The sequence below is a fragment of the Schistosoma haematobium genome, chromosome 6 (genome assembly GCF_000699445.3).
Source record: "Schistosoma haematobium chromosome 6, whole genome shotgun sequence".
NCBI lineage: Eukaryota > Metazoa > Platyhelminthes > Trematoda > Strigeidida > Schistosomatidae > Schistosoma > Schistosoma haematobium.
The window spans coordinates 13,475,730-13,495,005 of record NC_067201.1 but is presented as its reverse complement, the minus strand read 5'-3'; the positions used below and the strand labels follow the sequence as shown (position 1 = coordinate 13,495,005).

At 35.9% G+C, this 19,276-nt stretch overlaps 1 protein-coding gene across 1 annotated transcript in view; it reads left to right on the top strand.

Annotated features, from left to right (window-relative positions):
- The first annotated feature begins 1,434 nt into the window (after positions 1-1,434).
- The window catches only part of HID1_1 (cell wall biogenesis protein), a 31,363-nt gene continuing 13,521 nt past the window's right edge, over positions 1,435-19,276 (top strand). The window contains exons 1-11 of the mRNA XM_051216890.1: positions 1,435-1,535; positions 1,570-1,783; positions 1,816-1,928; positions 1,966-2,013; positions 2,047-2,100; positions 3,745-4,098; positions 4,490-4,717; positions 11,567-11,798; positions 14,498-14,649; positions 16,342-16,420; positions 18,331-18,495. Coding sequence (XP_051065520.1) covers positions 1,470-1,535; positions 1,570-1,783; positions 1,816-1,928; positions 1,966-2,013; positions 2,047-2,100; positions 3,745-4,098; positions 4,490-4,717; positions 11,567-11,798; positions 14,498-14,649; positions 16,342-16,420; positions 18,331-18,495 — 1,705 coding nt within the window. The 5' untranslated portion in view covers positions 1,435-1,469. The remainder of the gene's footprint in view (positions 1,536-1,569; positions 1,784-1,815; positions 1,929-1,965; positions 2,014-2,046; positions 2,101-3,744; positions 4,099-4,489; positions 4,718-11,566; positions 11,799-14,497; positions 14,650-16,341; positions 16,421-18,330; positions 18,496-19,276) is intronic.

The window sequence follows — 19,276 nt, the reverse complement described above, 5'->3', positions numbered from 1 at the left end:
AAGTTTAAGGCTTGCCATACTTATTGTGGTACAGGCATCGACCAGTAATATCCGCTTCTCACGGTTTTGAGACAAGTCTTTTTCATGACGAGCTTCTTTAAGGAGTTTGGCAGTGTTTAAGTTATGATGGATATTAAGACGGTGAGTGAGACAGATTTGTGCCATCATTTTGTGTTTTTTAGGCTTCTCTTTGACAGAATAAGCCTCGGCACTGGAGGTTCAGTAATTTTCGGTATCCAGCTAGCCGATGCAGCCAGTTCGTCTACGACATTATTTTCAAATAAGACGAGAACAGCCTGCACGTAGTTGGGAAGCTCGGACAAGAAAAGCTATCTGATTAGGCTGTCGTCAAAGGTCGGTCGACCAATCAGTTTCTCGCAGATGTAGTAACATCTTTATTACTGAGCCATGCTACAGCTCGATGTTGTGAAAAAGTTACCCTAACCTTTCTTGATCGAATTGTTTTCCATGCATAAGGTTAGCCTTCTTCAAAGTGTCGTGAGGTTACGAAACAGTACCAATAACATCCCAGGTGTTACGCATCTGTTAGAGCCGCGCGGTAGTGTCTTCATTATTGCGAGGAGATTTGCACGAGTGTCTATCACTCTGTGCCCATGGAAATCAAATTATGTGTAACAGAACCAGTTTTCTATATTGTCGAGCCAGAATCGCATGAGTTCAAAGGCTGGAGGCAAAAAAGTTTACATCTTAAGTAGCTTAGGTGTCCGTCACGATGTGATAAAAGTAAGATATACAAAGTGCCAAGAAAAAAAGTATCTGAAAATGAAACCAACTTTATTATATGCAAGAATAGAAGTTAAAATTATGATGGAACTAAGAATTCTTGTGGGATACGGCTTTCCCATCGAGTAATCAATACTTGGTTGAAGTGGTATATGCACCATCAGTTGACCTTTTCTAAAGAGAATACGCGTATACATAGAGGCTTATATATAGAAAGTTAATGAAAAAAGTGTCCGTCTGTTCTCAAAGTACAAGTCTGAATTTATGTCAAAAGGTTTTAAGGCGCCTCAGAACTTGACACGTAATGTTCAACAATTTTATTCGTCTACATTTAAAGTACGGGAACAGTAATCCCTCCCTCACTTCAGAAGTGTAAGAACAAACTTATGGGTAACATCCAGAAAGTGGGGAAAAAACACAGCAGAACAGACTGTAGACAAACCCTTATCTAATTAAGAGTAGTCAAATGCTGAACTACTCCAAACAACCTCCCTGGAGTCCTTCAAAAGGAAACTTGACATATTCTTAAGGGATACGGTCGTATCTTACCATGACTTACCATCTTTTTCTCCTCCTTTTTTATTATTATATATTTAGATTCTTGCCTGGAGGTATTGCTGATCCGCTGATACTAGATACAGAAGCCCGTTAAGCGAAAGTTCCTTCTATTCCGTCCTAAACCATTCGAACCGAGTAGCGCCTAGTTCAAACATAAAGCTACGCTGATGGGTGGCGATAATTCTAAGCTAGGCTACCGAAATGCAGTTATACAACTCACTACGAAAACCCAAGTATTGCTAACATTTCAGATTACTTATTGATTAGCCTGTTGATTCTAACGATGATAACTTCTGGGACCAATTTTGGGCTGAACATCCAATGTCTATCCAAGATATTTTTGCTCTTATCCCTGCAGCCGAAATCCGAGCTTTAAGAACAGAAGCCCCAAATAATCTAGCTACTTTGTGCTATAAAGCCATTGAGCGTATTGCACAAGTGTCTGAGTCTGCCTCACCAACCACCAGAGACCAAACTACAGGTTAGTTTATCCAAGTTGTATATGTTTTGCAGTTCTAAACTGCATTCGGTTGCTAACCAGGTTATTGCCATTCATATTTGAAGACACCGGATGGCGCTCGTTTTTCTGGTCCCCTCTCCCAGTTGATCCCTCTGTATCCCGAGAAGTACGTTGTCTTAATATTTATCTTATCAAAAAAACAGCAGGTTGAATTTGTTCCACTTGCTCAAAGTTTACTGTCAGCACTCTGTGTAAGTGGCCTTTTTAAATTCAAACTTCTCTAGGATCTGCTATTCTGTCCAGATTTTACGGTGCATTCCATTTCCAAATCTGGTCCTGTAAGTTTATTCGATGTGTATTGTCTATACATTGTATTATATTCAATAAGGACATAAACATTCGAATTCATAGCTGCTTAATGTACGACTGACGATCACTAGTATTCGTATTGTTTGGAGCAAGGTTTATTTAGTTCATTTGGTAGTACGCAGCCTTTGTATTTATCACGGTTGTATGTCCTCGGCTTTTGAATTTCAAACATATTTCGTAACATGTCGATGATTTGCAACAAAATGCAAAGACAAACCTATAACCACGATAAACTGTAAAGTGATACTCGCTAATGCTGTATATATCGTAGTTTTATTTTTTACCACTTGATAAAGAGACTAATTAAGACTGACAATTCACATAGATGGTTTCATTCTGAAACTGGCCGATTAAGCAACAGTTTCATTTCTCGCCATAATCATTTTCCATCTGAAATCCTATATTTTCTTCAAGTATCCAATGGTTAAACTTCTCATTACCAGTTATGTATGTTGAGTCAATTTGCTCCTGTCATTTTCTATCGAAATAATTAAGGGAATTATTTGTAGTTAAATGCACTAAAGTCACCATGCCATTTTCGTAGTACGGCTATCGGTAGTAAGTGGCGTTTTCGGTATGAAGTTAGTAGTTTAGATCCCGACGTTTTACTTTGAGCTTTCAGTTTGTCATTAAAAATTGCACCAAAGAAATACATCATCCTGGTGAAAGCTTTATATCCGAATACTACTGAACGAGTCAGATTGCGACGTACTGTCACCAGAATATTTGACCTCGAATGTTCGTCAGGGTTTCACACTGTTCTCTTTTTTTACATGAGTTCGTCATATATAACTTGGTAATGACTTTTCGTTCAACATTTTACGGATTGATTTGCCAGAAGGTTCATTTATCGACTTAGAATACCAAAATGAAGTAGCCATAACTAATTAACTTGTGACCACTTTGAACAATGATATAAGCATGTTTGGGATGCGTTTCTCCCTCTAAATTCGAAATATTACTTCAGGACTGGTTGTCATCAATGACTGTACTAGTGGTAGGAAGTGAAGTAGTGGATTGTTTTGACCACTTCACTTATCTTTGAATTCTCATCAGCCCTGGTGGGTTAGTTTCTAACGTATTCTAAGTACTTATTCAGAAATCTTAGTTGACTCCTGTCAACTTGCCCCGACGGGTGATGTCTGATATAGGAGCAGGTTAAAGGAAAACTAGAAGCGGTCGACTTAAGAAAGGGTGTCAGTTAATGGAATTATTGACAATTGGACAGCCACGTTAACAGGTGTAGCCTCATTAGTTTTCCAATATGGACCACATATTTTATGTGACGTACTGTTTGTTCGGTTAATTTGTTCACCTATATGGTTTGGTTCTATCTTTTTTATTCTCGCTAGGTTCCTTTCCGAAAGGTGACTCAATTCATCCTGACTGCGTCTTTATCATAACACATTTGCGATTGTTATTCTATAGAGCATTCTTATCTATGGACAGAAATGCTGTAACTTGTTTTCTAAAAGCAAACGCTTCTTGAGATATTAATTTCCCTAAAATGAGCTTCGCTGATAAATTGTGTAAATAAATTTCATGATAAGTCTGGTTTATTTCTTGTATTAGAGGCCTCTCAGTAATATTGCACAGTTAATTTCTCATTCTAGGAAGGCCCAGAAGATATGCATACTATTGACAGTTGTGAGTATATCTGGCAGTCTGGTGTGGGATTTGCACAAGCTCCTGCGGTAAACGCCATTCATGATTCTAATCGGACAGAAATTCTCAAACTTATTTTGACTTGTTTTTCTGAAACTATGTATTTGGAACAAGAGGAGGCTCACCGTTCTGAAAATAGATGGGTTACATTTTTCACGAGTACGGTGAATCGTCACGCACTGCCATTATTTGCTTCTTTGTTAAACGTTGTTTGTGCATATGATCCAGTTGGTTTAGGTGTACCATACAATCACCTTATGTTTTCTGATTCACGTGAACCTCTAGTCGAGGTAGCTTTACAGGTAAGTTGATAATTTAGTTGTCCTTACTTTTCTAAAGTTAATAAAGGGAATTGTACATATGATACTCGTTAATTTACTTAATTAAACAAACAATTTTTTAAAATCTCTGATGCTTGTGTTAACTTTATACAAGTTTATGATACTTCGCATTCCATATCTATTCATATTTCAATTATAACTTAAGTTTTCCTAACAGATAAAATGAGAGTGGAAAGTGACTTTCTTCCTTAAATCACCCAAATAACATGTTTCTTATGTGTAAATGTGGTTGCCGTATAATCAACCTTATGTCAAAAGGACGGATAAATACATTGTAGTTAATTTTTTTTTGTATAACTAATGTATCTTTCTCTGTCATATTTACTTGGAAAACTATATTTGTTCCCCATAGATACTATGTATAACCTTAGAACCTGATCATATGATATCAAGTCCTACCTATTCGAATGCATCATTTCGTGATTTAAACTCTTCTCACAACCATCCTTGTTCAGATGTTGACGAACAGTTAAGTTTAAATGGTACTGGGATGACTAGTCAAAATAGTGGGAATGGAGATGTATGGAATAACGAGATGAATCTGTTCGTAAATTACATGTCTCGTATACACAGAGATGAGGTTAGTTTTATTTTGATATCATTTTCTTCTAACACACTACTTAGCTATCTGCCTTTTTTTACTTGTTTGAGATCATTAGTCAACCAATGATAATGTTCAATGAAGTCTCATATAGTGTCTTAAAAATAGTACCTTTAGCTATTAGCTATTAGCTACTTTTGAAGTACTTCACATTTTTGTCAAGCAGGTGTTTTGGCACTTTCTATACACTGTATGAGGTTAACATAAATTCGTAAATTTATGAGCCTTAGTATGATGCCTTATAAGTTAATGGATCTCTGTCTTAAATCAGGTGTATTCAAATCTCATCATCCAGATTATTGGTAGTTTTATTTTCATGAATTTTTACTAGCTAGTTTGATAATAGTGAAAACTGTAATCGGCTGTGTCCTTATTTGATATTTATTTTCCAACCAATTAATTTCATTTTTCTATTAATTTCCTACGAACTTAATCAATCTTTTCATGTAAATTGTAAAATCTACAACCATTTAATCACTAGATTTTTTTAAACTAGCAAATAAACAGTGTCAAAGTAAGGGCCGGGATTTTTAATGGGGAAGATAACAATCGTTTATCTATGCCGGTTAAAGTGACCGAGTCTAAAAGGGGTGCGTTTGGCGACATCACTGGTCGACATTTACCCTGATTTCGAGCGTTCTCATCGTTATAGTGAGTCTCCCAAGGCAGCAAAACCAATCCAGAGATTTATACTAAACGTTAGTGTCTTATTCGTGTGCGTATTTCAAAATCCATAAATATGGTCAATAACAATCATGTTAGCAATATAGAGATTGGCTTTTACAGTAGTTCATTCGTACTACATAAGTCATAACATTTATTATTTGAAGTATTAACAGTATAATATTATTAACTAAGTTCAGTTTAGAAACAGTAAAGTTACCCACATCTCATGTCTTATTTAAAAAAATTGTATTGGTCAGTGTGTAGTGTATTCAGTATTTCGAAGTATACTCAAGTATGTCATTTTGTCCAAATCATAATCACGTTAGGTTATGTTGCTTTTTGATCTGAGTAGGATAGGTTAAAGGTTCTAGCTTTGAAAATTGTGTATCCTGTCATATTACAACATCTCATTGTTTCCACTCATGATAGTTCGAATGCGAATCGTCTAAATTATTTCTTGATCTTTCTAGACACAAAATTAACAATCCTATTTTTTATAACTTTGAAATTTTTTCTATTTTTATTTTTACTGTGGGTTACAGAAAGGTATAAATCAATTTTGCACACGTTCGAAAATAAAAATCTCTCTTGACTATAAATGATTACTTCTTTATATTCTAAGATTACCAACATTTTTGCCTTAATAGTTTTTTTATCAGTATGGGCTTGTGGAGGTTACTAGTTGTTTTCGAGATCACGAACGTATCTAAATAAGACAAACAATAAACACCTGGAAGCACTGAACAGAAATATTACTGGCTTATTGAAGTCAGATTTTGGCTTAGTAATCTACAGGTTAAAGATTCACATACGAGACTGATGGTCCTAGGTTTTGTCCTGATGTGGGGCTCATATGTGCTCTCTACTGAGTGGTCTCACAATAAGATGCATCATATGTCTAGTGCTTCCAGGTTAACATTAGTTGTCTAACTTGGGTCGATTAGATATCTCAATAACAATTGTTTCTGCTAACTAATCTGCTTAGACTCCTGACATCAAGCTGTTGTTAACTGTTAACTTTTTTTGCTTAAAATCCCACCTTTCAGTACATGAAATTACAGCCAGTTAGATAAGACTAAAAACTATGTTTGCAAAACGTGTTATTTCAGTGACACTCGTAAGAATAAATTATAGTTATTTATGTAAATTTACCTGACCCATATGGTACCTTATAGGAAGTACTCTTAAAATTCCTGAGGATTCAATCTCTCAGATCCCAGATCCCCCTATCTACCAGTCTTTTAATAGTCGATTCCAGCTTGTACATCTTAGTAGTTTTTAAGGTTTCTACATAAATGGTAAACTTCTTTGCTTTCAGTAAGTCAGATTAAAAGTTGTTAAACTTGCTGCAGGGCGAATAATTATATACGGTTATAGTTGCTGGTAATGTAGGTTCGTCACTTGGAAGGCGAAGGGATTACTTACTTACTTACGCCTGTTACTCCTCGTGAAGGAGCATAGGCCGCTCACCAGCATTCTCCATCCAACCCTGTCCTGGGCAATCCTTTCTAGCTCCGTCCAGTTGTAATTCATCGTTTTCATATCTGCTTCTTTGGCCTTCCTCTTTTTCGCTTCCCTTCAGGATTCCAAGTTAGAGCTTGCCTCGTGATGCGGTTTGACGATTTGCGTAGTGTATGTCCTATCCATTTCCATCGTCTTTTCCTAATTTCTTCTTCAGCTGGAAGTTGGTTTGTTCTCTCCCACAGAAGGCTATTGCTGATGGTATCCGGCCAATGGATGTTGAGTATCTTGCGTAGACAGCTATTTATAACTACTTGCACCTTCTTGATGATGGTTGTAGTAGTTCTCCAAGTTTCAGCTCCATACAGTAGAACTGCCTTGACGTTCGTATTGAAGATTCTCACTTTGATATTGGTTGAAAGTTGTTTTGAGTCCCATATGTTCTTCAATTGTAGGAATGCGACCCTTGCTTTGCCGATCCTAGCCTTTACGTCTGCATCTGAACCTCCTTGTTCATCGATGATGCTTCCTAGGTATGTGAAGGACTCTACATCTTCCAGAGTTTCGCCATCAAGAGTGGTTGGATTGCTGTTTTCCGCTTTGAATTTGAGGACCTTAGTTTTCTCTTTGTGTATGCTGAGGCCTACTGATGCAGAGACTTCTGCTACACTGGCTGTCTTCATCTGCATTTGTTCATGTGTATGCGATAGGAGGGCCAGGTCATCTGTGAAGTCCAAATCGTCTAATTGATTCTGAGCTGTCCATTGTATTCCATGTTTTCCCTCAGATGTCGAGGTCTTCATAATCCAGTCGACCACCAGAAGAAAGAGCAAGGGAGAGAGTAGACAGCCGCGTCTGACTCCGGTCCTTACTTGCAATGCATCTGTCAGCTGTCCTCCATGAGCCACCTTGCACTGTAGCCCGTCGTATGAGTTCTGGATAGTGTTGACAATCACCTCAAGAACTTCATAGTGTCGAAGAAGTTTCCATAATGTCCTCCTATCCACACTATCAAATGCCTTTTCATAATCAATGAAGTTGATGTACAGTGACGAGTTTCACTCAATTGATTGTCCGACGATGATCCGTAGTGTTGCAATTTGGTCTGTGCACGACCGATCCTTACGGAATCCAGCTTGTTGATCTCGAGGTTGGGCGTCTACTGCATCCTTCATCCGGTTCAGCAACACTCTGTTGAAGACTTTCCCTGGTATTGACAGTAGTGAAATGCCTCTGTAGTTTTCACATTTGCTCAGATCTCCTTTCTTTGGAATCTTGACGAGGTGTCCTTCCTTCCAGTCCATTGGCACTTGTTCCTCCTCCCAAATCTTTTTGAATAGAAGATAAAGCATGCTTGTGGTTGCTTCGATGTCTGATTTCAGTGCTTCAGCTGGTATGTTGTCGGGTCCTGCTGCTTTCCCGTTCTTGATTTGTCTGACGGCCATTCTAATTTCTTCCGTCGTTGGTGGGTTGACATCTATAGGAAGATCTGTGTGTGCTGCTTCGATGTTCGGTGGATTCATTGGAGCCGGCCTATTCAGGAGTTCCTCGAAGTATTCTACCCATCTGTTACGCTGTTGTTGAATTTCGGTGATTGGCTTGCCTTTGTCTTTGACCGGTCCTTCTGGTTTACTGTATTTCCCTGCTAGTTTCTTCGTTGTATCGTGAAGCTGTTTCATATTTCCTTCCCTTGCAGCTTTTTCTGCCGTCGTTGCTAGTTCTTCCACGTATTTCTTCTTGTCGGCTCTAATGCTCCTCTTCACTTGTTTGTTTGCTTCTATGTATTCAGCTTGTGCTTGGACTTTCTCTGTTCGTGTTTGGCTGTTGTTTATTGCTGTCTTCTTGTTCTTCCTTTCTTTGATCTTGTCCAGTGTTTCTGTAGAGATCCATTCCTTATGATGGTATTTCTTTAGACCCAGAACCTCTTGACACGTTGAAGTTAATGCTTCCTTGATGCCTTTCCAGTTGTCCTCCATACTAGTTTCTTCTTCCTTCAGTAGATCTTGTAAGGCTTGGAACCTGTTGTTGAGAGCTATCTTGAATTCATTGAGTTTGTCAGTATCTCGAAGGAAGGCTGTATTGAACCTTTGTAGTGCTGTTTGTCCACTTGTCCAGTTCTTCTTTAGCTTCAGTTTTAAATTGGCTACAACTAGGTGGTGATATGAAGCTACGTCAGCACCTCTCCTAGTTCTCACATCTACCATTGTCCTTCGAAATTTTTTGTTGATGCAAATATGATCTATTTGGTTCTCTGTAGTGTGGTCCGGTGAGATCCATGTAGCCTTGTGTATACGCTTGTGTGGAAATATCGTTCCTCCTATGACCAAGTTGTTGAATGCACATAGATTTGCAAATCTTTCTCCATTTTCGTTTCTTTCTCCCAATCCATGTCGTCCCATAATATCTTCATATCCAGTGTTGTCTATTCCGACTTTGGCATTTAGATCTCCCATCAGAATAGTTAGGTTCTTTCTTGGGCATTTCTCAATGACTGACTGCAGCCGCTCGTAGAACTGATCTTTAATGTCTTCGTTGCTATCATTGGTGGGTGCATAACATTGGATAATATTCATTGTGATCCCCTCCTTCTTTGTTTTGAATGATGCTTTGATGATTCTGGATCCGTGATATTCCCATCCTACAAGTGCATTTCGTGCTACTTTGGACAGCATAAGAGCGACTCCCTGAGTGTGTGGAGCATTGTCCTCTTCGTGACCGGAGTATAGCAGCATCTCTCCCGTAGCTAGCCTTTTCTGTCCAGCTTGGGTCAAGTGGGTTTCGCTGATTCCCAGTACTGCTAAGTTGTATCTCCTCATTTTCATTGCTATTTGACTGGTCTTCCCGGTTTCCCACATTGTTCGAACGTCCCATGTACCTATAAAAATGTTTGCTCTGGTTGGGCATTAGTAAACGTTTTATTAGGTTCACAATCGAAATCCGCATAGCAGCTGAAAATGAAAATATTTTATCGTACCTTCACAGTGTGCCAGGGTTTGGTATAGTTTAAGCAGAGTTGGTAACTAAATTTTTCGTCGACTTAGTCGTCAAAGAATTTGAGTTTGGACTGTCAAACAGTTACACGAACCCTGGCAAAAAATACATTGCTTTAAACCGGGTAAAATAGTAATACAATTCATCTTTAAGTACAAATTGATGCACTCGTTCTTATATAATGTTTTTAGTATATTATGTTTTTCATTACCACCTAATTGTCTAAATCGTAGCCGTCGAATTTGAATTTGCACTCACAATACAACAGTTTAGAACTTAGCATTTACTGGGTTGGATATTTCGAATTGATTATAGAGTGAAATCGTACCTTTTTTACTCAGTGAAACATCCTCTATTCAGATGTACAGTTTTTGGTGTAGTAATATGTTTTTAACATCTTCATGGTAGCCAGATATCAGTAGTTTCTTAAGGTGGGCGTAGATTATGAAGGGAACTAGGTCGTATAGTTGAAGTTCTTAGGTTTCCTACAAATCAAACATTCGTTCATTCCTTATCTCCATTTTTTTAATATTATAAACACTATTCCATTCAATACTTATCTGGTGCTTATCAACTTAGAGTCGTTCACAATGACCCTTTATCTTACTCTATATTGAATTTCAATTTTCTCACACACACACCTTTCTACAATATCTTTTGGAACAATATTCTCGATGCTTAGTCTTTCTCATCGTCACATCTACATTATCTTGATCTTTTTTGTTATTCATCTTGTCTTGCTTATATTGTATGGCAGTTTGGACTAACCCATGTTTGTCCCAGTGCTTAGGTGAATGATGTCTTATTGTTTCTCATCTAATTATTCACGAATTCTTGTTTATTTTAAAATTTATCGCTTGTTTTATTAAATTCTTCAGAAAAACGGGAAAAATGAGACTGTGTCGTTAATGGTTATAAGTAGACGGTAGGAAACTCTGGATCTAGGTTTCGTGCCATTTGGCACTTGTCATCAAGATTTGTCTGTAATCTTGAGGGAGATGGTGCTCGATTGTGTCATTTGTTTGTCAGTTTATGTACCTTTTGCCTTGGCCATACTATGATTTTACTTTTCTCAATATAAAAATATTCAGATAGGGGTTTTGTGGATATTATAGTAATTTAATTATTGAATTCTTGAGTCAATTAGAGCTAGACCACCATGGAAAACCTGGAAGCACTAGACGGCTGTTTCTTCCTAGTATGGGATTCTTCAGCAGTGCGTGTCCACGATCCCACCTCGCGAGACTCGAATCGAGAATGATAGATCCTAAGTTCGAGCCTCTCGAGGCAGGATCGTGGATATGCACTGCTGAGAAGCCCCATACTAGGATGAAACGGCCGTCCAGTGCTTTTAGTTTTTCAATGGTGGTCTAGTTTCACTTGACTCATGAATTCAACAATTAAAATAAAAATATTCGTTAGTTCGGGGGTCTTCGAGATTGTTGAATGTCACTGAGTTCACAAACCTGCCTGGTTTAGACAACCGTTGAAAACGTTAAAGGACTGAATGATTATTGCACCTAGTATGAGGCTCATTACCCCTACCACAAGTTACTGAACTCGTGCAAACACTTAACCTGTAAATCACAGCCGAAATTAAATGGTATACATGTCTAACTTAGAAATATTCTTACTCACGTGCTTTAAAGTCTATCAAAATTAAGATTTTCGTATTAGTTATTTCTACCTTTTCTCTTTTATTTTTAAAAGGATTTCGCATTTATTCTCTCTGGAATAACTCGCTTATTAAATAATCCATTAGTACAAACATACCTTCCTGGATCCAGCAAAAAAGTTCAAATGCATCAGGAACTTTTAGTGTTCTTTTGGCGAATATGCGAATGCAATAAGAAATTTATGTATTACGTGTTAAAATCAAGTCAAGTATTAGATTTACTTGTACCTATACTCTATCATCTTAATAATTCTCGTAATGACCAATGTAAGTTGGTTTTTTTCTTTATTGAGGGACGTATACCATTATTACTACTATTATTATAAGAAAATGTATAGCTTGTTTAAACATGAATTAATTCATCAAGTTATTTAATACTAAAAGCCTTTTTAGTGTCTTACTTATACTTAAATCATGAATTACATACATAACTCAAAGAAGATAACTTTTCTAATCGATTTAAAATGATGTTGATTTGTATTTGATATACTTATCGTTTTCATTGTCATTTTCGCTAATATTGTTTACTTGATATATATACTTTTTGGTTTCGAACACATACTGGATACTATCTTGTTCAATCTTTGATTTCATTATATTCTTTTGAATTATTTGACACCATTCAATAAAACTAACAGTATTACAACAATCTACAATATACTAAAATGGTTAACAAGCGACTATCAGGGTATATTGTTGTTATCTTCGCTAGTTTTTTTTTGATGTGAGAAAGAATAAGTACAGGTAGTGGGGTCTTTACAAGTATATTCTGAAGTTCATGAAATTTTACGAAGGGATATCTTCTCAGTGGATTTATTACCATTAGATACTTTCGTCGAATTTTATGTTTTTGATGTTTTAGTCAAAATTATACTGAAAGACGAATGTAATACATTTTATTACAATTCGAAAGTCGCATAAAATTTCCTATAAATTCATTTCTAAACAATACGTATTTCAATAATCTAATTATTTATTTTCTACCGCTAAATTGAAATTTGTTTTGAATGAAATTTCAACCTCTCTAAATACTAATTGAACTCACAAAAAACAAAAAAAATTATTAATTGGAAATTTTGGATACTTAAGATAACTTTTGAAACTTATCTATTCTGTAATTCATCTTATGGAAATTTGAGTTGAATATTTTTGTGCTAAAGTTTGCTGCGTTACTAGTTTTCGTTTACTTAACACTTAAAAGAACTCTGTCATTATTTTGATTCGCTTATATTTTAGTATAATGTTTTGATACATAATCTTCAAGAGCGTTATGAATATAGTTATCTGCGCGAGTTATACACTATAGGATCCTCCTTCTTATGGGTGTAATGAATGTTCTGGTAGAAACTCTGATTCTGTCTGTTATTACCGAGCAAGGAATAGGAGAATAGGGAGAACTTTTATCCATTGGCATTGAAGTCAGAGTTGAGAATTTTTAGTTTGGGACATAGATATTTTAGTTATCGATTCAAGTTAAAGAACGTAAATAACACCAGTTAAATAAAAAAATTCCTTGGAAGGTAAGTTTAGTAGTAACACTGAAGTGACTGTTTAGTGGTTAAAGCACTCAGTTTTCAGCCAATAAATCACACTTTGGAAACCTATTCTATTTACATCAAATCAGTTAGCTGGCTATAATCGTTCGATATCACAAAGAAGTGTGACGTAAAGCCGAGTATATGAATCTGTACTTTTTAAATGTGCCGTTCGTATCCATTAGTTAAAATTTGTTATTAGCTTCCTAACACCATGGGTACTGTTCTGACAGAATTATGGATGGAACTTTTCAAACAATTATTATTATTATTATTATTATTATTATTATTATTATTATTATTATTATTTACATTCTTATCATATCGTTAGTAGAAAACTGTATTATTGTGTTTCTATGTTCTCTTCATGGTAAACTTCCAAGTCGACCTATTAACTGTCGTTATACGTTAAACTGTCCGTAGTTATTGCTAATTAGCTGTGTACTATTTGTTCTGTCTTTTTTCACTTATGATATGATTGTGTCTATAGCGCGATTCCTTATTTGGTGTACTGTGCGGTCTAATAATTCATGTATATAAGCTAATGGATGTTTGAGATAGTTGTTGCTTAGTCTGGATTGTTGAAATGCACACATTATTTGAAGCTAGTTGTTGACTTCTCTTCAGACACAAGACAATGGGTTGAGAAAAGTTTTTGAACAGTCGAACGGTAGGAGTGTGGCTTGCTTTGGCTCAAGATTAACTGTTCAGGTCCGAACGTAAAGTCGGACGCTAGGCTATATAGACGGAGTGTTGACTCGTGATAAAAACATAGAATTCTGACTGGTGAATTTAGCATGTGATATCGATTACTGTCTTAATTCGTAACATGTATTTCAACAACACTAGATTTCTCTATACTGCTCAATTTAATGACTGTTAATTACCAAACTAACAAATATACTCGGTTCCGCGGTACTTTCTATGTATGACGACTTATAATACTATTCATCTTTTGAAAATAAGTAGGTTGGGGGTGAAGTTAGAGTCGGCGACCCAATGTTTATAGGTTATTTAATCTGACCATTGGTTTTTCCATTTACCAATATTTCGTTTCACTATTGCACGTTACGATCAGTAACTGATTCTATTTAATAGCTGTCACATTTCTTTTAGGCAGTCATTTTTACGTTTTCTGTTCTTCTGAATTAACTTAATAACAATTCAACGTCAAACATCGACGTAGCCTAGTTGTTTAGTATCGTGAATTTTATCTGATGTTATTGTTTACGTTACATTACAATTTGTTTATTATTACATCATCTCAGTAACTTTACAGTATAAAACTCTGTGTATGCTCATACATTTTGTTCCTAATGATTTCTATTTCTACAATCAGTGATGTGCACTACTGTCAAATACATTCACATCTTGTGTTGATTATTTAATTTATATTTTCATCATAATATTCTTGGTTTATTTTTCTCTCAGCTCGTATAGGATTAATACACGTTGGTGTATTCATCTTATTATTACTTAGCGGTGAAAGAAATTTTGGTGTGCGTTTAAATAAACCTTATCGCCATCGTTCCTTGTTAGATGTCCCAGTGTTTACAGGAACACATGCTGATTTATTAATCATAGTATGTAATGAGTTATTAGTGTTATTATAACCTTTTATTTGTTTTAAAAATATTTTTTTTGATTCATTTATTTGTAACTTTATAGTATGATATTAAAAGCAAATTCCCTACTCATTGAATTGGTTCTCACCAATTTTTTTTGTAAATTTAATTATCACTTCTTTCTTTGTATATGGTTCATTTAATATAATACTTGGATTCATTGAATAAATCACGAGTTCCCATGCATTAATATATCTACCTACTTGTATCTCGTTAATTAGATTGTAGAGTATTCACCTTCTATAAATAAGCAGATCTTTGACAGTGACCTTTGTAATTAATCGTTTAGTAGGAATATATATATATATATATATATATATATATATATATATATATATATATATACATTATGGACTGGATCTAGCTAGATCATTTATCAATAAGGAGACATTGGACATCTGTTCCATCCTTGAATGAACCATTTTCTGAATGTAGACTCACAACCTCTTCAGAATATGAGCCCAGGGTTTCCTTTGGTTCTGTTAGTCATATATAGTAACCAGAAGAGTTCACCTGTGTCAAGGCAACCACCAGTAAATAATGACCACTCAATAGTGTGAATCGAAGGAAAATAAAAATCTGAGCCATTGAATGGCAACTTACTGGTTTATAAGTAATCCACATCTTTGCCGCAAAGTATAAAGGTCTCAATTTCTATCTTCTACATTACCATGGGTACACGCAGCTATACAGTTCCATATTAAGACAAAATATTTAAATGTCGCTAGATTTTATTGGTCCTTCAATACCATATATACATGTAATCCAGCGCATCATGTAAGTTGGGCTTTAATCTTCATTCACGACAAAGTTCAGTTATATTCACCTACTGATCTTATTGTTTATTTATTTGAACACATAAATATTTGTACAAAAGGGCACCGAATATATACGCACCACACAACTCACTTGATTTATGTGTGGACTGTGATACTGCCCGAGTGCCCAAACAGAAGCAAGTAGTTTTTTTAGGGGGTCACACCCGAGGCCTTCTACCTCAAGGTCTCATCCACAAGGCAGTGGAGCCAACGTTAGGAGACGCAGTCCCATGGTAGCCAGTGACCAACGATTGGTTCATACTCCATTTATTCTCTCAGGGTATTGGAGCCCATGTGCATCACTGGTTTGGAACCAGGGTTTTCCAACTCCCCTAGGTGGACCCTCTGTGTCCACCAACCCGGTTAAAGTGCCGGACATTTGGTTTTCGTCCTCTCACTTTCGTAAACAACGCCCTCGCCGCGAGAAGATATTGAGTAGGACTTCCCTGACAGTGGCTGTATACGCGTAGCCATGTGAGAGCATTTCAAGAGGGAGAGTTGACTCTCCCCACCCTCGGTCATATCAGGGCATTCGGGGGCCACCTACTGATCACTAATGTTTATAGGATCTAGAAGCTTGTACTGATGAACAAATCAGTATTGTCAGTTATAGAAATACATATACTAATCATCGTTTGTTCACTAACAATCCATTTTTTACTACAATTTACAGCATCTCTGTTACTTGTAAATTATAATCATCATCATTTAATATCCTGTCGATTTATTGTTGTTGTACCGGTTGTTTTTTTGCCACCTGGCAATTGGTTTTCTTCAAACCTTATAGAATCCATGATTGGTCATTATTATTATTATTATTTTGTTATTCTAGGTTTCTCATAGATTAATTACAAGCGGACATAATCGTCTAAATCCTTTATTCGATTGTTTGCTAACAATCATAGCTAATGGTAAGCCATCATATACTTTTTTTTATTAAGCTTGCCAATTTACTATATATATATTCACCCAATCAATGTAAGGATCCTTTGTGTTGATTCTTTGTTTGTGATGTTCATTTTTTTCTAACCGTTTAATTAGATCATATGTTATTGTCGTACCATTAAACTTATTGTTTACAGAATGGACAGACAATTGTTTAAATGTCTGCATTGTCTTTATTTATTGGGTCTGTTGTTCAATCGAAAATTCCATGTTAAATTTGCTTTACCATACCACATTTTTATTTTGCGAAACGAACAAGACTACATTTTATACCGTGTGTGCTTCAAGGTTACAGGTTATATATCGATGAAAAATACAGACTAGTGACGTCATCATGAATACTATCAGTCAGGAGGACATGATAAGCTAATTTTAATACGTTAAAGTGTTAAGGGTGACGCTGATTTGAAATTGTAGACGTGAAGCAGTCGTAAGACAATCCCAAACAATATGACATATCGATATTTTTTTAGCGTTTCGGTAAAAGAAATCAATTGTAAGCAATAATTTTCCCCTTCGTCAACTGGAAACTTAGACAAATCATGTTACTTATATTACACTGAGTAAGTGGAACTCGACCATCTACTTCAAGGCGAGTTTGGCAGATGCTTCGTGCACTGCAAAGAAATCTACTCCTGAATTTTGACACAGCTACCATTATCTCTTGCTTATACGTGGGGAGTTGTTGAAATAGTTAAGAGTCATATAAAATCTGTTCATGACCGTTAAAAAGCTGTCAAGGAAGGATAGTCTGAAGTAATATCCTGTACTTATATACCATAATTTTGAATGATATGATTTGCCTTAAACTTAGTCATTTTTGAATAACTTATATGCAAATCTGTAAAATCTCATAATTTATCAAGTAGAATATCTGCATCTATTTCATGCGGGTCGGTTTTTCACCAAACGTTCTTCGACTTCAAGATAGACGAATAAAACAGTCATTTTCTTAATTGCCCAATAATTATATATTCTCTATTCTGATTGGCTGTAAGCTATGAAAACGTGCTCCATTTCCATTTAATAGAAGTAGCTCAAGATGATCCTTTGTCTTATGCATAAGTAAGTTACTAAAGTGAACCAGACAACTATAAACAACATATGAACCTGACAAAACTGTTTCTGTTCAAGTTGATGCACCATATTAGCACAACTTGGTAAAATCGTCAAGAAAAATGTTTTGCAATGGTAGTAGCATCAAGATTAGTGGTCGTAGAAAACATTACGTATAAACAATGTGATTCGAGAAGAAAACGTGAATTTGTTGAATGAAAGTTAAAAATTATTTCGAAACTCAAAATCTAGAGGAAAAGTGAATACATCTGCGCCGTTCCAACCAATTATAAGCAATATAATTCAACGCCACCAATCACTGGTCACTACCATCGTACGATCCTGAACCTAGTCCGTACAAGCGAAATTTACCACATTCTCAAGCATTTAGACGGAATAGGGTAGTGACTAACAGTGAAATTCAACATGCGCGTTCCACCATACTTGGGGCTTGTCAGCTGGATGTACCTGGGTTCCAGTTTGGATGTTCAAATAAAAACTCAAACCCAATACTTTTAGCTTCTAACTCCCACCTCGTTATCCACTTAGCAACGAAGTCCAGGCAGCCATTTATTTGTGCAACTGGGTAAACTTAATTCGTCTTATTGGTTGATTGTCAAACGGAACTGATCAACTGCAGTCCATAACATCAACATAAAGTTTCAGGCAACCAAGATAAATGAAATTACCACAATCTCTTCATTACAAATTTCACGATTGTTTTCTCCACCGTTTATTCGCAACTGTTATTGAAGTAGTTAATGTATCCTGCTCCACTTGTATGTTTATTTTCTCTCAAAAATCTTTTTCCCCTAACTAGTTTCACCTTACTTGAAAAGTTTATCAATGGTCTCATCAAACAAAATATTACATTTATTGGATGCATTCAGTCAGCCATGGTTTTTGTACAGTAATCCATCAAATCATCAGTTAGTCTTTCTGTTATTAGAAGTATTCAATAATATTATTCAATATCAATTTGATGGTAAGCGTGTTTGGATTATCTATTCTCATTTTCTTTGTTTATCATTTAGTCTATCGTTAGTTTTATAGAGCGGCAGTTTAGTGGTTAAAGCATCTGACTTTCAACCAGTAAGTTACGGGTTCGAACCCCACCATGTCAATTTTTTCTGCATTATTATCTCTCAGATGTAATTTTTCATGAAATATGCATTGATCCAATCTGTCCTGCTAATAACTGTAAATACAAAATACTCTCTTATCTGTTAAATGATATTACCAATAATTTGCCTGCTTAATCCGCTAATTCTCATTACTTTTTCGAAAAAACTCACTGTTATATTCTGATGTTCAGTCTTCTCTGGTCATGACACCACTTGACTCTCCCCAATTCAGAACAAAAGTTGTAAGCGAGCAAATGCATTTTGCAAAAAACCTGAACAATGGGAATACAGTAGCAAAAATGTTTGAGTTAGTAACGAATTTGCGTATGGATCTTATAGGTTGTCGATTCATTTACTGACACTTTGGTTAAAAATAGACTGATCAGCTTTTCCTACTTTTAGCGCCTGACCAGATAATGCAATGTTTAGGACTTTTTGCCAACCCTAACCAAGTACAAGTTTATATACGTTTTCCGGAGATGTAGTTTTAAATGTGAGGGCTGGTGATACCATTGAGCTATCCATACCAAACTGGGTGAATAATTGTTCGAATCTGCAACTTAGCTGTGCCTGTAAGCTGAGTCCTTATATCACTAGATCATCTTTGTCAGTATATGGTATTTAATTTTGTGCAAATTCTTT